At 35.4% G+C, this 26,104-nt stretch overlaps 1 protein-coding gene across 3 annotated transcripts; it reads left to right on the forward strand.

Annotated features, from left to right (window-relative positions):
- The first annotated feature begins 1,395 nt into the window (after nucleotides 1-1,395).
- LOC129922923 (uncharacterized) lies at nucleotides 1,396-25,763 on the forward strand. Of its 3 annotated transcripts, XM_056011160.1 has the most exons (11): nucleotides 1,399-1,457; nucleotides 2,683-2,791; nucleotides 4,965-5,083; nucleotides 5,994-6,181; nucleotides 8,489-8,687; nucleotides 9,263-9,541; nucleotides 12,512-12,538; nucleotides 16,168-16,197; nucleotides 21,068-21,178; nucleotides 21,556-21,588; nucleotides 23,192-25,763. In XM_056011160.1, the coding sequence occupies exons 3-11, from the start codon at nucleotides 5,017-5,019 to the stop codon at nucleotides 23,224-23,226; spliced, it is 969 nt and encodes a 322-aa protein (XP_055867135.1). In that variant the 5' UTR covers nucleotides 1,399-1,457; nucleotides 2,683-2,791; nucleotides 4,965-5,016; the 3' UTR covers nucleotides 23,227-25,763. The 3 variants fall into 3 exon arrangements, with proteins under 3 accessions (XP_055867136.1, XP_055867135.1, XP_055867134.1); XM_056011161.1 differs by lacking the exon at nucleotides 2,683-2,791 and having other exon boundaries at nucleotides 1,396-1,457; XM_056011159.1 differs by lacking the exon at nucleotides 1,399-1,457 and having other exon boundaries at nucleotides 2,412-2,791.
- The last annotated feature ends 341 nt before the right edge of the window (nucleotides 25,764-26,104 follow it).

A 26,104-nucleotide genomic window follows, 5' to 3' on the forward strand; every position in this document is an offset into this window, starting at 1 on the left:
GGGTTCTTTAAGATTTAATTTATAGATTAGGCATACATCACTTCCCTCAACAATAATGAAAGTTGATCTAGATCTAATCGTATCGTATCAACTCATTTTTACAGTGTTCCTTGGCTTTTTTGCTTATTTACAGCCTAGTCTATAGCGATGATACAGTTTTATATATTTTCATCTACACCTCTCCCTGCCCCAAAAAGTAAATAGTGCGTCTGACTGACTGATTCTAACAAACTGGTCAGTGTTAGTCTGCAAAAAATCATGACAAGACAAATTAAGCGAAAGCATGTTGATCCACATATTTTGTTTTCTTTGCTTATAAGATCTAGAGCTAATACATATTATTAGATCTATTTAATTAATTATATTACATTATTATTATTAATTTAATTACCAAATATATATTAAAAAAAAAAAAAGCAGCAGGCTTTTATATTTTTCCCTCCAAACCTCGTGAACCTTTTCACACACACACACAGATAAGCAATTCAATTTACTATATATCGATGTAATTGCAGACTCAATTGAAATAATAAATAAAAGCCCTATGGGGCAGAAGATAAGTTCACTTGTTTTAAGGTCGACGTTTTTCCTCCCCCGCAAAGAACAATCTACAATTTTCCAACTAAGAACAGGACACACACCACTATTAAATTACCACCTGAACAAAATAAACTCCACACAACTCCCCCTTTGCAGACACTGCGCCCACCCCTTTGAAACCGTAAACCATATCCTCTTTGAATGCCCCTAATCCACCTTAGGCAGACCCTACTTCCACTACAGCCCAACATAACCAACACCCTGTACGGCAGTGCTGAACAACTGAAGAAAACAGCACACTTTTTTTCCTTGGAACAGTCTGCAAAAGAGCTCACAGCTCAGCAGCAATAAAGCTGGCTAGAAGAAGTAGAAGGTCGACGTTTAATGATTGCGTTGTGTGGCCAGAGCAAGGACCTTCCTACTTAGTTTCCCCTGAGGATTGAGCTGGTTTCTTGAGTCAATTAGGACAGTGGTGCCAAAACTACTTCCCGCGGACCATATCCGGTCCAGAAAGTGAAGGTATCAAACCCCTTAAAACTTCTGGCACATTTTCGTATTCGAGAATTCTTTTCCATGTATGCACTCGGGACATTGACACATTTGGAAATATAATTCCCCCCCCCCCCCCTCCCGGTTGAAAATGTTTGTGAACCATTGGAATAGACTCACCCTTTGACTCACCTGTAGGCCTAGTTGATTCTTGGATCTATACCTGATACATAAAATCTTGGCCTAAAAGAATGTGTTACAAAAAAGGCCAAAGTTAAAATTTCTTTAATAGGCCTATTTACAATACAAAACTCTTAAAGGGCTTTATCACCTGCCAGATCAAATCGGAAATTCTTAAATTAGTAGACAGTTTATTTATCCGAAATTATATAGATCTAAAAAGCAGCCAATATGATCAACGGCTAAAGGTGATATTTTTCTAAAATTAAAAACATAAATTAAATTTAGTAATGCAATCTACTTAGAAGAAGTGAATCTCTTATTACTTTAAAGTACTAATACAAAAAATTGATAGTCGTTTTTATAATATACGCAAAAGTATATTCAGCAAACAAATCAATTTCACTATCCATTGCCCTCTAGGTCAAAGCTATTAATAAAAATGTTGATAATGATATAGATCTAGACTCTTAACTCTTATTACATTTTCTTCTCATTACATCTATTTATTATTATTATTATTATTTTTTACTTTGCCACTTACAATTATAAATGCTACTATACATTTGATTATGATTTGATGGCTACAGAAATTAATTTGTTTGCAATAATCAGTGATAATCAGTGATAGGAATTTTCCTGAAATTTAAAGAAACCCTGAAATTTCGAAAACCCAATATTTCGAGAAAAATCGAATTTATTTTTCCGACTAAACTAACTTTTAATATCCAGTTTATTGTTGCACATTCTATCACTCAAAAACAGAAAAAGAAGGCGCAACACAATCTCAGACAGAACGGGATAGGACTGCAAACACTTGATCCAGAATTGTGTAAATCATTAAAGAGAAATATTTAGCGGCATCGCTATTAATGAGGCCAATAAACCCTTCCTGTGACGTCTCCAGAACATCTTCAACTGTGACTGTGAACGTTCCTCTTGTTTTCTCAAAATACCCCCCCCCCCCTTCTATATCCTCTAGCAATATCTCCGTATAACTATGTCCCCCCGACTAATTATTTTATTTAGTGGACGTTTGAAAATCGTTTCATAGGTTAACTCTGTGTAGAGAGAAGGGAGAAATATCCCTTGTATTTGTTATAAATATGTAATATTTTGAATACAAACTATGGTTGAAATATGCTTGTTACAGCACGTTAGAATGGACAAAAAAAAAAAAAAAAAAACCTCTTGCCTAAGAACTGTATAGAGCTTCAAAGCTTTCTCGGAGCTTAATCATTTTTATTGGAAGATTAGAATTCTTTTTCATTCATACAGTAGAATAACTAGAAGTTTACCTCACACTCACTAAGAATTTTAAGAAGTCAAGATTGTTTTGATTTTAAAACACTTCTTTTTAGCTGCTTGAGAAATGTCACAAAAGCAATTTAAAAAAGCATACATTTATTATGGAATGTTCAGACTGCCGGGATCAGATGGAAAGCTAGATTATGTGTGCTCTTTCTTCCCCAGTGCCATTGCAGAATGGAATGGGTTGCCCGAATCAGCCAAGATGTTGGACAAAGAAATATACATAAATGCTTAAGAACATGTAACTTGAGAAACTGTCCTTGGGGTATCGGTAAGAGAAAAACTAAAAAAAAAAAAAAAAAAATCGACAGCGCGAAATACTTCATCAGACACATGGGCGTAGCCGGGGGAGGGGTTGGGGGGGGGGGGTTGGGGATTTAACTCAATTATGCACTCAAAATGTTATGAGCGTAGCTAAATTGGCTTTGACTCAGTTTTAAGTTTAAACTCCCCTCCAGTGGAGTTTGAAGCTAAAAAATACATCTTCAATAAAAATAAAGCAAATTACACACTCTAAAACATATGAGCGTAGCCAAATAGGTTTTAAGTTTAAACCCCCCGCCATCGGGGTTTGAAGCTAAAAAATACATCTTCAATAAAAAAAAAAGCAAATTACACACTCTAAAATCTATGAGCGTAGCCAAAGGGGTTTTGAGTTTAAACCCACCGCCAGCGGGGTTTGAAGCTAAAAAATACATCTTCAATGTAAAAAATAAAAGGAAATTACGCACTCAAAATGCTATCAGCGTTGCCAAAAGGGGTTTTGAGTTTAAATCCCCCTTCAGAAGGGTTTGATGCTTAAAAAATACCTCTTCAATATAAAAAAAAGCAAATAACAAACTAAAATTATTTGAGCGTAGCCAAACCAATTGTGAGTTTTGAGTTTAAACTCCCATCTTCCAGATGGTTTTGAGTTTAAAATCCCCCTACAGAGCGTTTTGAGGTGAAAAACATCTATCTTCTTTATTATTCTAAAGCAAACTACAGTTACCAAATTCCATGATCGTAACTAAATTGGGTTTTGAATTTAAAACAAAAACAACAAAGTACTGAGATTTTTTAGTTTAAAACCTCAACAGATGATTTTGACAATAAAACTTCCCTTTTCGATATAAAATCTAAAGCAAATTACAGTCACCTAATTCCAAGAGCGTATTCAAGAGAGGTTACACATTTCTACCAATGGCGGGGCTCAATTAATAAAGTGCAGTGAATAGTCATCTGCCGAAATTGAAAAACACTAAATGTGGCTCAACAAAGATGGCTAAGACAAATTTTAGGAGTCCGTTATATAGATCGGGTCTAAATCAAGGAAATCCTATGCCGATCTGGAAGTCGATCCCTTAGTAAGATTGTGACAGAGCGTCGCATGATGTTTGCGGGACATGTTCTCCGATAAAATGAATTACGCATAATAAGAGTTGCGATGACATCCTATTCCTAGTACAACATGGCGCCACTTTCATGGAGGTCTTCAGAGCAGGTGGGAAGAGGCTTCAGACATTACCAGTGACAGATTTTTGGGGAAACAGCTTGAAGGCATATGCGCCGAACAGCGCGGGAGGGTCTAAGTCAGTAAGAATAGCACATTAGGTTTTTGAAATAAGACTTTTTAATAGCAGGAAAATGCACTGTAGATACCTTAGAATATGCATTTTGCTGGCATTCAATACCAGAAATAGTGCTTGGCGGCGGGGCTCCGCTCCGCGCTGCAGAAGCTCCTAGAGCTCCCCCAGACCCCCTTGCTGGCAATGGCGGGTAGTCAACAATTTTTCCACTAACTACAGGAAGAACCTATTCTAGGGCACAATAAACGTGTTCGAAAGAATGAAGGGTCAGAATGTAATAAAGATTATGTATACACACACACACACACATACATACAAATTACCCCCCCCCCCCAAAAAAAAAAAAAAAAATCCTGGCTACGCCCATGATCAGACTTCACACCTAGCCACCAACGTCTGTTTCATGTTCCCACGAGTAAGTCTAGAAACAGTATGCCTTAAACATGATTTAGAGTAATTTTTTTTTAAATTTAATTTAAAGCTCTATGTTTAAGGCATGATCTTCAAATCCTATGATTAAGAAGTAGTGCGTATCTATAAAGAAAATGTTTGAGATCATTGGTGGTAGTGCATAGGTTGATGTTGATTGGAAGAGACCTATTCTGTTAAAATGTGGTCTGAATTCGGCCAAAAAAAGTTATTTGCTATTGCAAGACGTTTGTCCATTTCTCTTAAACGTGATGCCTCATGTAACCTATGTAACCCAGATAGGCCTACACAAGGTAATCAATCTACCACGTCAAGAGAAAGTTCATTCACAGTAATTTTTTTTGGGTCTACTAAATGACTAAATGCCTATGACAGATTAATGGAACATATATGTTGATTTAAAAGCATACATTGGATTTGTTACGCATTTTGCATTTTTGTTCCCAGTAATCTTGAACTAACATCTGAATTTTCCGAGGTTTAGTTATGAAGTACGGACATGCATGTCAAGTATGTGCCTACTGTGCTTGCTACATTAGGCTTTATAACTGCTACAGGAACTACAGGTGCTTTTATTATTATTATTTTTAAATTTAATTATATAATAATTTCGTTGTCAAATTTTGACAATAATTCAAACCATAAATTTAAATACGATAAAAATGAAACTTTATGTCAAACCTCATTCGATATTGTCATCGATTCCAAAAGTTAGGAATGAATAGTTTTTCACTTGATCATCCAAACTAACGTTCGACCTGTTTATCATAGACACTAAACATAAACTCACTTAAAAATAATATATATAAACTAGTCGACCGGCGGCGTAGCATACGCCGCTATTTTGCAGGGCCCGAATTAGGCCACAGCAACCTATCCGACCGCAGTGGGCCCCACACTTTCATAGGACCTGCATTTATTCTATGTGTAAATTATTAAATTAAATCATTTTATAACTTATAACAGATTTCTCGCGACCGCCTGATTTACCAGGAGCTCCTGGTAAATAAAAACGGCATTATGCATTAGCCGTAATAGTGTAATCTGGTGAAAGAAGCTTCTCGCGCCTCAAACTAATGAAGAATTACTTGAGGTCAACAATTCTCAAAGATAGATTGAGGTTAGGGGTAGGGTCCCATTCGAAAACAAAAAAAAAACTCAATCTCTAAATTGAATTTTTTTTATAGTTGTTACAATGTTTACAAAATAAGATGTTTTTAATTTTGTTTTTTTTTTTAATCGCTAACATTTCTGAACTATAATTTATTTTTGGCTGTAGGAAAGAATAAACAGCTGATTTTTCGTTTATAGATAACACTAACAGTTTTGTTATTAATCGTTTATGATAATCAATAAATATGACTTGTCTTTGTTTTGCTCATAGAGTTTTCTGTTTTGTTTGTTTAAATAGAATCTATTTTATTGAAATGTTTTTTTTTTGTATAATAATTACTTTTTAACATTTTTTTTCTATAGTGAATTTCACTATTGAAACCAAGGAATTCGACCAAAAGGATTGTTCGACTAGCTGCTTATATGGACTAATCGCTGATAATGACAAATTTATATTGCATTCCTCTTTAAAAATATCGAATATTATACCAATAGCCAATTTAATTTTAATAGTAGAGGTGAAAACAACAAAGAGTGTCAAATTCGCTGTGGTAAGTATATTTAGATCTTTATTACAAATATAACAAGATAACAAAACATTTTTTTTGTTATTACTCAAACTCAGAGGCGGCCCCCCTCGAACTCACCAGTGGACCAGGAATATTGAAACCATAGTCTTGTTTTGATAGTTTAAAACAGTGATTCCCAAAGTGGTCTATATAGACCTCCAGGTGCCTACGAAGACTTCCAAGGGCTCTACAAAAGTGAAATAATAAATTGGGGGTCTATGAGATGTCCACAGGGGTCTACGATAAAGGATTTTTTTTAAGCCTAGCAAGTCGTGACTTCTATTTTTACATTCAATTAATGTCTGTTTCAAACACTAATATATTATTTGTACCTGAGTTAATCCCTTAAATATTTATCCTGTAATTCGAAAAGAAAATAGTTGAATTTAATTTCAATACTTATTTAAAGAGCTTAATTTTGTTTACATGTAACTGATGTTTAACAAAAATAAACGTACAGCGTAGATTATTTAAAATTAAGATTCGTTCATTCCTTGTCAAACCTAACTGCCCTTTAATGATGATTTGAAACCAATTACGCTGGAGGATCATTTGAGACAATGCCAACCTAACAAAAAATAAACAACAAAAAAAAAAGATTTGAAAAACTTTCGAACACTCAAAGATAAAGTTCATAATAAACCAACAAAATTTTTCTTCGACATCAGATAGAGAAGATATTGGTTTGTGAGCATCTTACAAGATCTCTCTACTTCCTCTAGAATATAGAATACACTATAGATAAAACATTGATTTTACCAGCTGTTGTAGGTTTAAAAACTGTTTTACACAAACCTACATCTGATATTATTAAAATAATTTCCTTAAGCAACAATACATCAATGACATGATGAGTTATAAAATTAAAAGCTTCTTATGTAATTCTTTGCAAACGACATATACTCAGTATACAACTTGAGATCAGCAGCGTCATAGATTTTTGTAAAAATAAAATAGGTGCCGATACTCAGTGATGGATTACCTAACTTTTAACTATTAATAAACTAATAATAAAATTTGAAATACAAGAAAAGTAATAAATTTACCTCACATTTAAAAAGGTGCCGGAATGCAGTAAAGGTGCGCACCGACACAAAAAAGCACTGGGTTTTGACAGGGTGTTGCGCTGTGTGCTGCAGACTGCAGAAGTGTTGCAGGCTCCTTATTTACCTCAGGGTTGACCAACAAAACCTTTCCCATGTTTGAGTTGCAAGTCAGCAGAGTTTTGAATTAAGTTTTCCTTCTGCTAGGTGGGAAGCAAGCCAAGGCTAATGAGCCATTCCTGCTCGAAGCTTACTAGTTTAGGGACAGTTACTCGCCTTCACCCCTTCTGTTAGTGAAAACAGTTCCGCGGAGCCAAATTTGAGCCACACGTGAAAGATCAAGAAATACATGAGAAACTGCTCTTCGCGAAAACTTTTACAACGATATTTAAGACAAATTATATTCAATTAATTACTTTGCAAATAAAATATCGTTTTGTTTAAAATATTTATTTACAAGTATAGTTTCGTTCTTGCTTTCTTTTAGTTACTTAGTCTTAGTCTAGTTGTCTGATTGCTTAGGGGACGCTAGGCCCCTTGGTCGCAGACTGAGGTATCACAGATGAAACCCACCCAGTAGCGTCATCATCTGGCTACTGTTGTTAATAAATTCTGTTGAGCAGAGAAAGGCCCAGTGCCATCCCTGACTTCCTGCCCCCCCAAAAAAAACTGGAGTGTCGAGAGGTGGGATCCTGACTTCTCCTGCTAACATATATATATATGTGTATATATGTGTGTGTGTGTGTAATTGTGTAATTTTTTTAACTAACAGTAATTTCTTATCAAAATTAAATCCTCCCCCCCCCCCATTCGAAGAGTTAATATCGGGTTGGAGGGGCGGGATTGAGGCGACATAATAATAAAATTGGTTAAAATATAAATAATTAGTATATAACATTAACATAAGTAAGTAATTCGTATACAAATAGTGGGATTTCTGTACTAAAATTCGCACCACAATTTTTCGCGGGATGGGCGATCGCCCCTAACCTCTAGCTCCGTTCCCCTTTCTACATTTATCTTGATCTTTTGTTCTCTCTAAATAAAACGAAATATCAAATTTGTTTTATTAATTGTAATCGTTTATTTGACCCCTTATGAGTGTAGCAAAATGAAAAAGATCTAGTCGACACTTGAAGAGATCTCTTGATCAATGAATCACTCGGTGGTTACGTGGTATTTTACGTTTTTTCATTTCAATACTAATGTTTAACATGATATAAAGCTTGGAATATTTTTTTTTTAGATTTATCAAGAGGACATACTGGTTTGCTTAAATCGTACTGGTCAAGAAGTCGAATGTTATATGATCAAAGAAGATTATTTTAACATTACCATTAAATATAACGCTACGTCTAAGTTAAGTGAAGCGTCCTTAAAAGTTGCTGTTTCATATGAAAGAAAATATTTTTTTGGCAACGTTATTCAACTACCTCACATATCTGGTAAGGAAACAAAAATAGTATTTTGGAAACACAAAAACAAAAAACATCATTTTCATTAACATTTTTTCCCTATACAGCTGATGTTTCTACATTTGTTCATAATGGTAGAGGGCAGGGTCAGACTGTATTTCTCTGTTCATTGCTAGCAAATATTCCATAGCACTTGTTCGGCTTACCACATTTCATTTATTTTTTTCCCTCAAGTTTAACACGAAGAACTAGAAAATATATTAATGAAGGACTCTAATTATAGGTTACTTCATACAATTTTGTTTTTAAGATTTGAAAATATTTTTTCAAACATTTTTGGTATTTGTATGAATAAAATAATTACCACGAGAGAAACCTCACGTTGCTATAACACTATTAATGTTTGATAGAAGTCTTATACGAATTTTATTTTTTCAATTACTTTCTTTTAGATAAATACAGGATATCACAAAATATTTTAATTTCCATTTTGTATTATTAGTATTATTATTTTTGCGGTGATTCGGCTCTGTGTGGAAAATTAACTTGGTCAAGAGGATAAGTAATTAACCGATTGTTAATATTAAATATTCATTTTTCCTCAGATACAATGAAATCCACACTTTTATTAAACAACGATAGGCTGCCACTAATGTCACATAAATGTGAGACTGATTTGATAAGAAAAGGAAGTTTACATTTTTGTTGTGAAGAGAATAATATAGTCAAAACCACTGCAATAATAAAAATAAACGGTGTAGTTGTTTCAAAATCTGAGAGATGCGCTGAGATTCAAATGCTTCCATCTATAGAAACCCTTACTATTTTAGATTTTGAATGCAGTTTTTGTGATGTACAACTCCTTACGTCTTCATGTTATTATGGTAAGTTCACAATTAATTTATATCAAACAGTAATCAGTCAGCCATAGTGTTCCGAAATAATATGATAATAGAGTAAATATATATATATATATTCTCTGGGAGTTGTTCCGTGCAGCTGTAAACCTTTTTAAGTTGCTTGGGGTGAGATCGTTCTTGTATTTATATATATATCATGGGCGTAGCCACGGGGGGGGGTTGGGGTTCAAACCCCCCCCCCCCCCGAAATGAAATCCCCCCCCCCCGGCTCTTGGAGTCGGAATTTAGTGACTGATTTTTTGCTTTGATTTTGTTTATTTTAGGTGAGATTTTAATACTAAACCATCACTTGCCCCAGCACAACCAAAGGGGTTTTGAGTTTAAAACCCCCTACCAGGGGTTTTTGAGTTTAAAACCCCCTACCAGGGGGGTTCGAGTTTAAAACCCCCTACCAGGGGGGGTTCGAGTTTAAAAACCCCTACCAGGGGGGGGGGGTTCGAGTTTAAAACCCCTACCAGAGGGGTTCGAGTTAAAAAAAAACCTACTAGGGGTTTTGAGTTTAAAACCCCCTACCAGGGGTTTTGAGTTTAAAACCCCCTACCAGGGGTTTTGAGTTTTAAACCCCCTACCTGGGGTTTTTGCAGTTAACTCCCCCTCTTCTATAAAACAAAACAAAAAAAATGCAAACGAAAATCCCCTAATTCCAAGAGCACAGTTAAGGAAGATTTTGATTTTAAAACCCCGTCTAAAATTTACGATAAACCCCCTCTTTAATATAAAAAAAAAGCAGCTAATTTTTCACTCAAAATGTTATGAGCGTAGCTAAATTGTTTTGACTCAGTTTTGAGTTTAAACCCCACTTCAGCGGGGTTTGAAGGTAAAAAATACCTCTTTAATAATAAAAACAAAATAAATTATACACTAAAAATGTTATGAGTGTAGTCAAAGGGGTTTTGAGTTTAAACTCTCCTCAAGTGGGGTTTGAGGATAAATTTAAATACATCTTTAGTGTAAGAAAAAAAAGCAAATTACGCACTCAAAATGCTATGAACGTTGCCGAAAGGGGTTTTGAGTTTAAACCCCCATGCAGAGGGGTTTGGTGCTAAAAATACATCTTCAATATAAAAAAAACCAGCAAATTACACACTAAAATTATTTGAGCGTAGCCAACCCAATCGGGGGTTTTGAGTTTAAACCCTTCTTCTACAGATGGCTTTTTTTTAAAGTTTAAAACCCCTCCAAATTGTTTTGAGTTTAAGATCCCCCTACAGAGCATTTGAGGTGGATAACCCCCAACAGAAGATTTTGACGTTAAAACTTCTCTTTTCGATATAAAATCTAAAGCTAACTACAGTCACTTAATTCCAAGAGCGTATTCAAGAGATGTTACACATTTTTACTAGTGGCAGGGCTCCATTAATAAACTGCAGTGAATAGTCATCTACCGAAATCGAAAAACACTAAATGTAGCTCAACAAAGATGGCTAAGACAGATTTTAGGAGTCAGTTATAGAGATCGGGTCTAAATCAAGGAAATCCTATGCCGAACTGGGAGTCGACCCCTTAGTAAGATTGTGAGAGAACGACGCATGAGGTTTGCGGGACATGTTCTCCGACAAAATGAATTAAGCATAAGAAGAGTTCCAATGATATCCTAGTACAACTTGACGCCACTCATTCATGGAGGTCCTCATAGTAGGTGGGAAGAGGCTTCAGACATTACCAGTGACAGATTTTTATGGAAACAGCTTGACGTCAAATGCTCCGAACGGCGTGGGAGGGTCTAAGTCAGTAAGAATATTACATTAGGTTTTTGAAATAAAACTTTTTTAATAGCAGGAAAATGCAGTGTAGATACCTCAGAATATGCATTTTGTTGGCTTTCAATACCAGAAATAGTGCTTGGCGGCGGGGCTTCGCCCCGCGATGGGGAGCTCCTGGCGCTCCCCCAGACCCCCTTACTAGTAATGGCGGGGAGTCTACAATTTTATGAAAACAGCTTGATGGCAAATGCGCCGAACGACGAGGGAGGGTCTTAGTTAGTAAGAATAACACATTAGGTTTTTTAAATAGAACTTTTTAATAGCAGGAAAATGCACTGTAGATACCTCAGAATATGCATTTTGTTGGTTTTCAATATCAGAAATAGTGCTTGGCGGCGGGGCTTCGAACCGCGCTGGGGGAGCTCCTAGTGCTCCCCCAGACCCCTTTGCTAATGATGGCGGAGAATCTACAATTTTTCCACTAACTCATGGAAGAACCTATTCTAGGGCACAATAAACGTCTTCCGAAAGAATGAAGGGTCAGAATGTAATAAAGATTTTGTACGCACACACACACACACACATAAATAGATATAATTGTTTTTTCGCCGGGGGGGGGGGGGGGTCGGGGGGGGGGAGAAAAAAATTCACCCCCCCAAACCCCCCCCCCCCCCGAAAAAAAATCCTGGCTACGCCCATGATATATATATATATATATATATATATATATATATATATATATATATATATATATATATATATATGATATATATATAATATATATATAATGTCACCTATAGCCCATAGCCTAAGGATAAAATATACGTTAAAACTTTTAAATAACGTTCAAAACTAAGGTCGCTATTAAAAAGTGTCTAATTTTTTGGTGCCTAGTTTTCCGCCTTGTCAAATTGTCCGGTGTTGAGTGGTCAGGCGAGAAAATAAAACTGCCGTGCTTAGTCAAGCATGTAAATCTTCTTTTAATACGCATTTTTTCCCTTTGCTTTCAAAATCTAGATCTAACTGCATAGGCGAGGGGATATTTCTTTTACGAGAATGTAAACTTTACTTTAGGTAAAGGTAGACACGAAAATGATTGATAAACTTAAAAGAAACGTTTCTCAGGATTTGCGGGTAAAATTCAAATGTACTTTGTATGCAAGTTTCGTATCTTCACAATACTTCACAAGTACGTTTTCCAAAAGTATGATTCTGCACTTTTTGTTTTCAGGTAACGATACATCAGGAGATACGTCAGGTTTGTCTATTGTTTTTTTTTTACAAAGCTAATATCAACTCACTCTGTCCGTCTGGTAAAAAGTTTGTACACGTTATTTCTCAGATACCCAATCTCGGATCCAGCTGAATTTTTGTACATATATTTCTTTTTCCTGACAAAACAAAAATAAACAAAATAATTGCTAATTAATTATGTTTAGGTATCTCAAACAAGGGAAAGAAATTGTACCTGACTTAAGTGATGATATAAGCTGGATAAGTCCTTTTATATGTCATTGCTCTAAACTGAAACAAACAATATAATAACTTTTTGGTACTGGGTAAAGGTGTTCTATGCTGTTCGCATCCGATTCACTTCTTAATGTGAAACCACTGTTTACTTAATAAATAAATCAGCACTCCTTAACTCTCAGAAGATAAGTTATTGCCTTAATAAATTAAAAAATATATCTAGATCTGGGCTCTATTTAGTCTTATTTAGAATGTCAAGTGTATAATGAGGATATGTCAAAACTGCGCGCTATAAAAGTAGTTTTTTTTTTTTAAACTAACAACTAAAGCGAAGTTCGTATCAAAATTCTTTTTTAATAAAATCATTTCAATCAGTATTTCATTCTATGAATTGGTTAATAAATGGAAAATTTAATTTATAATAATCCATTGAATTCCATTCATACATTTTCCATTGTAACCTTATATGCAATTTTTTTATACCCATGCGCAAATCTATAAATGAAGCTTGAATTATTAATGAAGAAATCTGTGACCGTTTTAAAGTAGACCGAGTCCCCTGGAGGTTTCATTTAAGAATGGTGTGCTTTATTTGTAAAAATCTGCTTGCAGAGATAGTTTTAAGAATATAAATAATTATCACTAAATATGTTAATATTTTAAGAACTACGTCTTTAATAGCCTGTGACAACAGCCATGTCTGATAGTGATATGCTAAATATAAATTGCGGGGTCCTTGCCATGAGTGGGGTCCCATTCGGAGCAATTGGCTTAAGGCCTAATGCCGACCTGCACACACAAATATATATATATGTATATTTATATATTGTAGTGGGGGGGGGGGGTTGGGGTTGAAATCCCCCCCCCCTGCGGGGCGGGGGGGGGGGATCGGAATTAAGTGATTGATTTTTTTCTTTGATTTTGTTTATTTTAGGTGAGATTTTAATTACTAAACCATCACTTGCCCCAACACAGCCAATGGTTTTTGAGTTTAAAACACCCTACCAGGGGGTTTCGAGTTTAAAACCCCCTACCAGGGTTTTTTGCAGTTAAATTTCCTTCTTCTATAAAACAAAACAAAACAAAAAATGAAAACGACAATACCCAAATTCCTAGAGCACAGTTAAGGAAGATTTTGATTTTAAAACTCCCTCCAAAAATTACGATAAACCCCCTCTTCGATATGAAAAAGCAAATTACGCACTCAAAATGTTATGAGCGTAGCTAAATGGGTTTCGACTCAGTTTTCGTTCAAACCCCTTTCAGCAGGGTTTGAAGGTAAAAAATACCTCTTTAATATTAAAAACAAAGCAAATTATACACTCAAAATTTTATGAGTGTAGTCAAAGGGATTTTGAGTTTAAACTCCTCTCCAGCGGAGTTTGAAGCTAAAAAATACATTTTCAATATAACAAAAAGCCAATTGCACACTCTAAAATCTATGAGCGTAGCCAAAGGGGTTTTGAGTTTAAACCTCCCGCCAGCGGGTTTGAAGCTAAAAAATACACCTTTAGGGTAAAAAAAAGCAAACTACGCACTCAAAATGCTATGAGCGTTCCCAAAAGGGGTTTTGAGTTTAAACCCCCTTAAGAGGGGTTTGAAGCTAAAAAATACCTCTTCAATATAAAAAAAAAGCAAATTACACACTAAAATTATTTGAGCGTAGCCAAGCCAATTGGGGTTTTGAGTTTAAACCCCTCTCCAATAAATGGCTTTTTTGTTAAAGTTTAAAACCCCTCCAGAGTTTAAAATCCCCTTACAGAACGTTTTGAGGTGGAAAACCTCTATCTTCAATATTATTCTAAAGCCAACTACAGTTACCAAATTCTATGACCGTAGCTAAATGGGGTTTTGAATTTTAAAAAAAAAATACAATAACTCCAGAGATTTTTTAGTTTAAAACCCCCAACAGATGATTTTGACGATAAAACAGCTCTTTTCGATTTAAAATCTAAAACAAATTACAGTCACTTAATTCCAAGAGCGTATTCAAGAGAGGTTACACATTTCTACCAATGGCGGGGATCCATTAATAAACTGCACGGAATAGTCATCTGCCGAAATAGAAAAACACTAAATGTGGCTCAACAAAGATGGCTAAGACAGATTTTAGGAGTCAGTTATAGAGATCGGGTCTAAATCAAGGACATCCTATGACGAACTGGGAGTCGACCCCTTGGTAAGATTGTGACAGAGTGTCGCATGAGGTTTGCTCCGACAAAATGAATTACACATAAGAAGAGTTGCGATGACATCCTAGTACTACTTGGCTCCACACACTCATGGAGGTCCTCAGAGCAGGTGGGAAGAGGCTTCAGACATTACCAGTGACAGATTTTTTTGGAGAATGCAAATGCGCCGAACTGCGCAGGAGGGTCTAAGTCAGTAAAAATAGCACATTAAGTTTTTGCAATAAAACTTTCTAATAGCAGGAAAATGCACTGTAGATATGCATTTTGTTGGCTTTTAATACCAGAAATAGTGTTTGGCGGCGGAGCTTTGCCCCGCGCTGGGGGAGCGCTAGCAATGGCGGAGAGTCAACAATTTTTCCACTACCTCCAGGAAGAACCTATTCTAGGGCTCAATAAACGTCTTCCGAAAGAATGAAAGGTCAGAATGTAATAAAGATTATGTACAGACACACACATACATACATATATACCCCCCCCCCCCCCGAAAAGAAATCTTGGCTACGCCCATGATATATATATATATATATATATTTATATATGTATATATATGGGCGTAGCCAGGGGGGGTTGGCTATATCCTGCTCAGACGTGGTTCTTTACGGCCTCCTTTAAAGTTCTGATCAGAGTACATACTGAAGCCTCAAAGTCTCTTCATCATGTGAATCGATCACTTTTTTAGCATTCCCCCTACACAGGATTTGTAAATCTGTAGCCCCCCTCTTCCTCCTCCAGAGCTGAAAGATTTTGGAGACGAATGAAAAACTACCTCATTTCCTTCAAGAGCTTCAATGTTAAACGGTCAGCGTGAGCAACGGTTTGTTAGACTAGACGAGAGAATCAGAGACTTTCTTTCACATTAACTATTTGCATACACAGTAGGATTATAAAGGCAAAATCTGCTTTTTGACCTGCATTGATTACAAACAAATGAAACGGAAAATCATTTTGTTAACTAACAGCTTGACGCTTCTAATAAATTCGCTTACATTTTTATGGAGTTGATCATTAACAATATACGTGAAGAAATACAAAATTAGACAGTAAAAAAATAATTTATTATATTTCAGGCCTATGTATAATTACTGACCCTTTTTGACATATATCTTCTCATTTTTTTTTTAAATGCCTAGGTGGTTTTAGTTATTTGAAATTCTTTTAACTTATTTTAAAACAATTAAAAAAACTTATATAAAGCCTAAACAAAATTTTGTTTTCTTCTTCGCAGGAGATCCCCCTGATAAAGCTAAAATAAAAGGTAATTATATTATATTTATGTAGAATTTTCAACAATTTTAAACTATCCATGTGTGTAAAAATAAGTGAACATAGTCTACGGAGTGAACAATATGAATCGAAGGCGACCCTTTATCATCGAGCACTTTATGGCCTATGAGAAAATTTAAGGCAATATTAATTTTACGATTACGTAACATTGTTAAAAATTTTCAAACCGATATAACGCTCAATCTCGACTTTCCACAGTCCTCTTTCAGTTGTAGAACGACTATGGTTCATCTCTAACACTTTTTCATGTGACTGTGGAGCCCTATTCTGGAGAGACACTGCCGTTCATATATATATTAGGTTAAGGTGGCATTCGCTTAGGTGGTATGGCACCTCTTTCCCAAGAGCTGAGGTCCATGTTTTTTTCACTGTCCATAGCTTTCTTGGTCACTGTCTCTCTCCATCCAGTGAGGTTTAGGGCTATGTATTCCCAGTTGTCAGTATCAATTTTCACTGTTTTGAGGTCCCGTTTTATTACATCCCCGAAACGGAGGTCGGGGCGACCAGTTCCCCTCGAGCCAGACGCGAGCTGCCCGCAGAGAATAATTCCCGTGATGCGATTATCCTCCATCCGGCAAACATGTCCGAGCCAGCGCAGAACTTCAAAAAAGGTGGGAAGAATCCGTCCCGCTATGTGATCGTTAAGAAGTGGAATGAGTTTAGTTTCCTCTCTTGCTTTGCGTAGGTAGTCACAACTAGCTGCCGTACAGTATCTTACTCAGAACGCATGCCTCCATTTTGGTTGCTGTAGTGAGCTTCTGGTTTTCCCAAACTCTTGGCCTGAGTTTAAGGAAGTTCGATGCAGCCTTTCCTATGCGTTTTTGAACTCCTCTTCCAGAGACAGGTCATCTTGTATTGTAGATCTAAGATAGCGGAATTCATTTACGGCATTCAGTTAGTTATTATCTATGTGGATGGAGGGTGGTGCTGTAACAGGTGGTCCCATAACATTTGTTTTCTTCGTGCTAATAGTTAAGCCATATTTTTTACAGGCCTGAGAGAAGCGTGCCATTAGTTATTGAAGTTCCTCTTGTGAGTGTGCCACTACCGCTGCGTCGTCAACGAAGAGCATATCTCCTATGAGGGTGGTTCTGATTTTAGTTTTGGCCCTCAGTCTGGCAATATTTAGAAGTTTGCCATTAAATCAGGAATGAAGATAGATACTTGCGGCGGATTTATCAAAGACGTGGTGGATTAGTATTGAAAATAGTATTCCAAAGAGGGTTGGGGCCAGGACACATGCTTGTTTGAATCCGCTCTTTATACTGAAACTTTCTGGGCAGGCACCGTTGAATTGCACTGTACCCCAGTGGCGTAACTAAGTGGGGAGGGTGGAAGGGTGGAGAATTTTAATATACCCCCGGGGGCCCAAATGGGTTTCCGAAATTTATTTGTAAATACATAAACTAATATATTTGATTGACAAATAGTGTCAACGGTAGTCTTTTTTTTTCAACATTTATGGATTAAATTTATTACAAAGACTAAACCTAAATCTAGGTCTATCAGTACGTTGACTTTGTTGACATTTTAAAAATATTTTTCCCACAGAGATCAAAGGTTGTTTTTTTTTAAGTTAGTTTTACATTTTAAACTTTGTTGCCACGAATAAAACTGCATGATATACAGCGAATTCCAGGTATCTTGTTACCTTTACTAATAATAGATCTAACTGGCGAGTATTTTATGGCTACACTTATTAACATTGAAGCTTCTTCTTCTTCTTCTTCTTCTAGCCAGCTTTATTGCTGCTGAGCTGTGAGCTCTTTTGCAGACTGTGCCAAGGAAAAAAGTGTGCTGTTTTCTTCAGTTGTTCAGCACTGCCGTACAGGGTGTTGGTTATGTTGGGCTGTAGCGGAAGTAGGGTCTGCCTAAGGTGGATTAGGGAGGGGCATTCAAAGAGGATATGTTTTACGGTTTCAAAGGGGTGGGCGCAGTGTCTGCAAAGGGGGAGTTGTGTGGAGTTTATTTTCTTCAGATGGTAATTTAATAGTGGTGTGTGTCCTGTTCTTAGTTGGAAAATTGTAGATTGTTCTTTGCGGGGGAGGAAGTTAATACTGTCCAGTTTGTTAGGCGTAGTCATTTCTTTGTACATGGCTTTGCCTGTGTTTCCTGATGCCCATTGGTTGAGCCACTCCTCTTTGTGATTGTTGACTAACGTTGACCTTAGGGTGAGGTAGTTAACAGGTCTATCTGGTTGTTCCATAGATGAACCTGCCTTTGATAGCTTATCTGCCTTTTCATTTCCCATGATGCCAATGTGTCCAGGGATCCACTGTAGTGTGATATTGATATTTAATTTTGATATCATCTGATGGATTATCACAATGAGTGTTATCAACTCTGTTGGGCTGTTTGAGGTGCTGCTGTTAAGTGCTTGCAGAGTAGATTGGGAGTCTGTAAAGACAACAATATCTGATGGTGGTTGCACTCCTTCATGTAATTTGTTTTCCACTGTCTGTAGTGCTATGGTAATTGCCTCAATTTCGGCTTGGAAGTTTGAGCAGTAATCGCCACAGGGTGCGCTTATCTCAAAGTGTTTATTTTTAGGGAAGACCAGGAAGGCACCAAGACCAGCACTGATGGTGGCTTTGAAAGCCTATCCGTCTATATAAATTTGGATAGCTGTTTTTTGATAGCTTTCAATTGTTTCAAGCGTGCCTACTTTGAGCTCCAGTGGATTTGATTCTTTTGTTAAGGTGTTAAGTAGTAAATGTGTTTTGATGGTTGGTTGTTTGTAGTTTAGTCCTGGTGTAATGTTTGAAAATCTTATAATTTTTTCTATGTTGTTGGTTAGGTGGTGTTTTAGGGCTAGTTCGACAGTAAGTTGGATCAAAATTTACAGAATCGAGTATAACAGATCCAAAAGTTATTCTTAATAATACTAGAATAGTCCATTATTCGGGTTTGGCGTCTATAATTTCAGAATTAAACTTCACACTCGAGTTATTACCCCTCTATTCATCTTTCCTCAATCCAATGGAAACTCTTTTTTTTATTTCCATCTAATCCTTTTGCGTTCGCACAAAACATAAACAACAAACAATGACGTAATATCATATAATATTAGCACATCTCAGGAGCACAATGACGCAAGAAAGGCTTATCTTGGCTTTAATGTCAGTGAAGTCACAAATACTAGAAAGTATCGATGTAGATGATGTTATAGATGCCTTTGCTGCACAGAATCACGACGTGAAGCGATATCAATTGAGATTTGTCACTTGTGTGTTATTTAACTAATAAACAACGGTAGTATTCATTAAAAGAGTCTTAATAATTATTTTTTGCTAAGTTTACTAATATACTGAACCAATTTGATTTTGGGCTTATATATTTTTGCGTACATTATCTCATGTTATATGTTGAATATCAAAATGCAAGGGGCCCCCAAAGAGGTCAATCCCCATGGGCCCCCAAATCCCTAGTTACGCCCCTGCTGTACCCATCATATTTTTGTGGAAGGAGACAATCACATTTAGCAGCTTGGGTGGAAAGCCTATTATCTGTAAGATTTTAAAGAGGCAAGCTCTGCTGACTAGATCGAAGGCCTTTGTCAGGTCAATGATCGCGATGTACAAACGCATTCTTTGTTCTCTGAACTTTTCTTAAGTTGGCGGATAAGAAAATCCTGTCAATTGTGGATCTCCTTTAGCGAAATCCTCACTGTGATTCTGGATAGACCCGATCAGCGAGTTTTTGTACCCTGGGAAGTATTACTCGAGCAAAGACTTGGCCTACAATACTTAAAAGGGCAATTCCACTGTAATTGTTGCAGTCGCTTCTGTCACCTTTGTTCTTTTGCATAGCAACGATCTTAGCATCTCGCAGGTCCTGTGGCACAGCATCTTCTTGCGAACTTTTGCAGAGCAATTAGGGTAAAGATTTGCTGAATGTAGTTTTGCACTGTTTTAGAAGATCAGGAGGATACCATCGCATCCAGGGGCTTTGCAGGCAGTCAAGTTTTCAAAGGCTTTGTTGAGTTCTATTAGTGTGGATTCTTCGTCTATCTCATTCATTGTGGGTATCTATCTATCTATCTATCTATCTATCTATCTATCTATCTATCTATCTATCTATCTATCTATCTATCTATCTATCTATCTATCTATCTGTCTGTCTGCCTGTCTGTCTTTCTATCTATCTATCTATCTATCTATCTATCTATCTATCTATCTATCTATCTATCTATCTATTTATCTATCTATCTATCTATCTATCTATCTATCTATCTATCTATCTATCTATCTATCTATCTGTCTGTCTGTCTGTCTGTCTGTCTGTCTGTCTGTCTGTCTGTCTGTCTATCTATCTATCTATCTATCTATCTATCTATCTATCTGTCTGTCTGTCTGTCTGTCTGTCTGTCTGTCTGTCTATCTATCTATCTATCTATCTATCTATTTATTTATCTATCTATTTATTTATCTATCTATCTATCTATCTATCTATCTATCTATCTATCTATCTATCTATCTATCTGTCTGTCTGTCTGTCTGTATGTATGTCTGTATGTCTATCTATCTATCTATCTATCTATCTATCTATCTATCTATCTATCTATCTATCTATCTATCTATCTATCTATCTATCTATCTGTCTGTCTGTCTGTCTGTCTGTCTGTCTGTCTGTCTGTATGTCTGTCTGTCTGTCTGTCTATCTATCTATCTATCTATATATCTATATATCTATCTATCTATCTATCTATCTATCTATCTATCTATCTATCTATATATATATATATATATATATATATATATATATATATATATATATATATATATATATATACCAATAACAAATAATATAATATATAACATAATCTTTGAATTGAATTTCAGATGATTCGTCTAGTCATCATTACGAACTAATTATAATGTTTGGAATAATCATGGCCATCTTAATTCTCATATTAATTTGTGTTGCATTTATTTGCATAAAGCAAGTAAAAGGTATAAACTTTTTTTTCTCTACATACATAAGATATTATTTACAAAGTAATCACATGCGGTTAGAATTGTGAAAATGCAGTGCAATTAAATAAAAACCTAATAATAATCATACAAAAAAAAAAAAAGACTTCAGTTTTCGTTCGGGTTGATGGATTAGGAATCAGTTGAATTGGTGAATAATAGATTAAAAACTACAATAGCTGAAAACTATTTTTTTTAATGCTTTTTTTTTTTTTGCTTGGCATATGATCATGGTGAAGGATGTGGCCTTATAGTTCAATAGAATCAGACATTTTCCTTAATTTAATGATAAATTTGTACAATGAGAATAAGTATTAAAATAAACCTAACAGATTTAGATAATGTTATTTTTGCAGAAAGGAATGAGAGACCTGGACAAGCGGAACAAGGTAATATGTTTTTTTACTGTTAATATCGATGTATAATTTTCCACAAAAATCAATAATACTTTATACTACTTAATAGTAGTTTATAGTGACCATAAATTAAAAATGTCTTTTGGTCTTTCTGTTGTCTGTCTGATTTAGAGGAGTAGCATAATGTAAGATTACGACTTGGTAGTGTATTGTTATAACCCTATTCGCGACGCAAAAGGGTTAATTGTGTGTGATCAGCTGACATATGTGACACAGGCCAGTAATACAGTTTAGCGTTGTTAAACAGCCATGAAGTCGGTCCTGGTGCAGTCCTCCAGTGAAACGTACGAGTCCAGGAAGAGACAGTAGAGTTTATGAGTTTAGTACAGTGATATACAGTCTAACGTTGTGGTAGTTGATTGTGTTGCCAATTGTGTCGTATTGGCTGTTTTATTTGACCCTTACCAGATTATTTGGAGCTCTTGTTGTCAAGTTCTTGGTGTGTTGATGTGTTGTTGTGTGTTTAGCAGTGTTTACAGAAGGCCTGAGTAGGAGAGAGAATCGTAACAGTATATTGTTATCTTTTATTTTCATCAAGCTGAAGTTTTGCACAATTATTTCTTCTACCTGACAACACAAGAGTCAATACAAAAATTATTCAATTAAATTATTATCTATTGGTAATTAATTATTTTGTTTTGTAGCTCGAACAAGGGAAAGAAATTGTACTTCGCTGATAAGATGGTATACGCTGAATTTGTCTTCTTTATTGTTTGTATAAAGAAAGTTTGTAAATAACTATAGAACCTATTTCCATATGCATCTCCTTGACACAGTGGTTACCGTATTGGCTTGAGGAGGCTTTAGCCATCGAGCTCCAATTCAGTTTGCTCTCTTTCTTTTTATAAACAGATCTAGATCTATTACAAATTAATTACATGACTTATCAAAAATAATTGATACAACTTCATATAAGATTTTTTTTTAATTATTTTTTTTTTCATTTTTTTTATGACTTACTTTACACATAATCCTGTGGCATTTTATCTCTTAAGGGATAATATTCTCCCTTTACAACTTCTTGTGTGACTGAAAATGCCAATCCTTAATACTCATCTGCGGTCACAGTTTGGGCATCTGTAATCTTTACACTTAAAAATGTACATATATCCAATATAATTTAACGGGAAATTTCTTTAAAAATTACATAATTATATAATTTGTAGGCTATTTCATGTGTCTTACATGAATAGTCTTACACATTTCTTTTACCGATGTGTAACAGTAAAGTAAAATAGAAATAAATTCGAATTATTTTAATGAACAACAATCACATTAAATGTGTAGGACGTAATTATCTTCTTTTCGAAGTAACGTCTGTAATATATAAGATAAAGTAAGATAAGATATTTATCCTGAACTATGGCTGTTTTTTTTTTAACTTGTCCAGGTTAAATTTAAAAAAAGTGTTTTACATATTGATATATAGGCCTACATCTTCTTCCGAAAACTGCTAATATGAAATAAAGTCTAGATGAAAGATTAGAGGAATGTTGCCATATTTTACTTGATTTCGCAGACAACTACAATAATATATTTCTAATTAAATCTACATCTGTTTTTTTTTTATTTGCAGAGAGCATGATTAGCAATGTAACGACTAGACTATAAGGTAAACGTTTGCAGAAACCGAGAATACAAATATTTTTTTTCGAGAAATTTAGTTTGGGCATTTATTTTTACTTTTATTCCATTTTTGTCCAATTGTTTAGCATATCTTCACAGACTTCTTTTAGATAAGCTTCACAGCATATAGTTCACTCCTTCAATACAGTTAAAATGTTAGATACCATTGTTATATTTTTTTTGGATATATTCTCTGTACCTAATTGTTATTGAATTCATAACGTATTTTCGTTATATAGGGGTATGAATTATGGTCCATATGGAACTAGTTCTATATTCATTGGAATTATTAATAGTAACCTTGCTTTAGCAGATTTACAGCTTCTTGGTGTTTTCATTTTCATTAGGTTTGGCATAATTAAATAACATTTTCTTAAAATTAAGTTCTATGAGATTCGTTAATTGAATTAGTGTTATTTCTTTTTAGCTGTTTAAGATATTCCCGTGGGGTTTATTACGTGAAAATGTTTGTAGATCCTCATTATTTTTTACTAAAATGTTATACGTAGGAACACATAACAGTGATCCTATATTTTTTAAAAAGTAAACATGATTTAATCTTTTGTTGCTTTTGATAAATAATTTTAAGCAGATAACTTATTTACCTCTAGCAAACTGGTCTGCAATAATACAACATTTGACTTTTGCCATCAGCTTCACCGTGCTTTAATGTGATACATTTTTGTCCAGTTGACCTTGTTAACAGCACAAGTGTCTATGAATTTGTCCAACACATTCCTTGTATAAATTTATGTTTTTTTTTGTGACAATATATTTTTTAAAGAATTGAAGAGGAAATTTATAAATATATTCTTTAAGGCTGTGAAACGAACTACTAAATTGAGAAGCAATAAAGGTTAGTTCTACAATTAGTGACATAATGGGGGAATAAGTTTTAAAAAAAATTAATTGTAAACACAGTAGTGATTTCCCTTACAAAGTTTAAATAAGGGCAGGTAGACCGTGTTTAGTTGTAACTAGCTCCTGAGTTACCAGCTTGACCACTGGACCTGTGTTGTGAACTGTAGATATTTTTTCTGTTAGTTATGGGTCGTGTGTCTTGGTGTACTCGGGAGAAGTGTGCCCTGCTCTGGAGATCTTTGGGCTAAGCATATCTTAATATCCATTATATTTTATATATTGCGATTAATTAGCTAATATAGCCTCAAATGATTTTCAGGCTCAGTATATTTTAACCCTGATGTTATGCATTCTGGGGTACTCCCAAACGTGACATTTTTCTAGCCTTGTCTCTGAGGGATTCAACTCTGTATTGAATCATCAGATAGGTTTCACCGAACGGATGGTGGGAATCTATGAAACTTGTAAGCTCATAGGTTTCATGACCATTTTTTTTTTTTTTTCGTCTAAAAGTGGCTGTGTCAGCCTGAAGCCTGTAACCCCAGAGTGACCAAAAGTGGTCATGTGTTGACCTGAGGCCTTTGACCTTTATTTTTGTTTACATTTTTGTGTGATTTCCCTAATTTGACAATAGATTGTGTGTTGTAACATATGACATACAATTTTTGAATGTGTAACTTTTGTTTTTTTTTGTGTTGAGAAATCCTCTGAGTTGACTGTCTCGTAGTTTAGACAAGTGTGTTTTGCTTTGTTTTTTTTCCTCTACTCGTATTACTTGTACGGGGCGAGAGTGCCTTGTATTTTTGTTTTGAATTGTTTTTGTTATGTCACAAAGTCCGGTGACATTTATTGGTCATTCGTTGTCCTGACACAGTTCACCCTCTGAATTTGGTTGAAACGGACGGTGTGTTAGTCTGTAAAAGATTATTAGTCTGTACTAGTTTCTTGACTTGTATTATTCAGTAGGATTTTGTGGGACCGCTGTTTTAGGGTGAGTTACTTCGTTGTGATATCTCTTATTGTATGTTATATATGAAGGTTGTCGCTGTTTCTAGTTTTGGAATAGAGGTGTTATTTCGTGTACAGGGTGCCAGTGCTGGAGTTGTATATACTGAGCTCGATTCTATGGCAGTGTGGGAGTCGCTTGTCGTCTCCGAAATTTATTGTAGTCTTGAGTGCCATTGTCAGATTGGCGATCGTCGATGGCGTTTATTGTCAGGGCCATTACACATAAGTTGGTATCAGTTGGTATCAGCTGAGGTCTAACTTTATTATTACCGACGTTGGCAGTATTGTGACGCCAGTCGGTCAGCGACTGGTGGACTATGAAACCTGTGTGACAAGTTGATAGCAGTAGCATGGTGCTTATGTGAATTATTGAATAATATCTATCTATATATGTTATATATATTATCTATTCATCATTTTATCACTCTCATTGTACATATACATATATCAGTATCTTACAATTAAATTATTTATTTTTATTGTTATTTAAACCATCCACATAGTTGATTACTCTATGTTCGACTGTGTGTGAATGATGTTCTTGTCAGATTAAACCTATTCAACAACACAAATAATTCCTAAACCTGACATTGATGTCCTTTTATTTACACATTCATTATACTCTTCGTTTAAATAAACTTTGTATATATGTCTTCCTGCGACTTTGTTAAGTCTTGTTTTGCACACATTAGTGTAATTGTAAAATAAAGTAAACGTTAAGTAACCCTTCAGATCTTGTGGTCTATAGGGTATATGATGTTAAGGTCATCTGTTTATTTGGCCAACGGTTAACGAGCAGGGTGTTTTGTAGCCAGCATAATGACCAACCGCCATTACTTTTCCCAACTAAACTCTGGAATCCACAAAAGTTGGGTGGATTCAGGGGCGCCCTAAAAATCCAGGAATTCAAAATCACTGTTTTCACCAACATTCGAACCCAGAAGCCCAGTTTTGGAAGCCAAGCGTTTAACCACTCAGCAACCCCAGTTTAATT

The sequence above is a fragment of the Biomphalaria glabrata genome, chromosome 14, assembly GCF_947242115.1.
Source record: "Biomphalaria glabrata chromosome 14, xgBioGlab47.1, whole genome shotgun sequence".
Classification (NCBI taxonomy): Eukaryota; Metazoa; Mollusca; class Gastropoda; family Planorbidae; genus Biomphalaria; species Biomphalaria glabrata.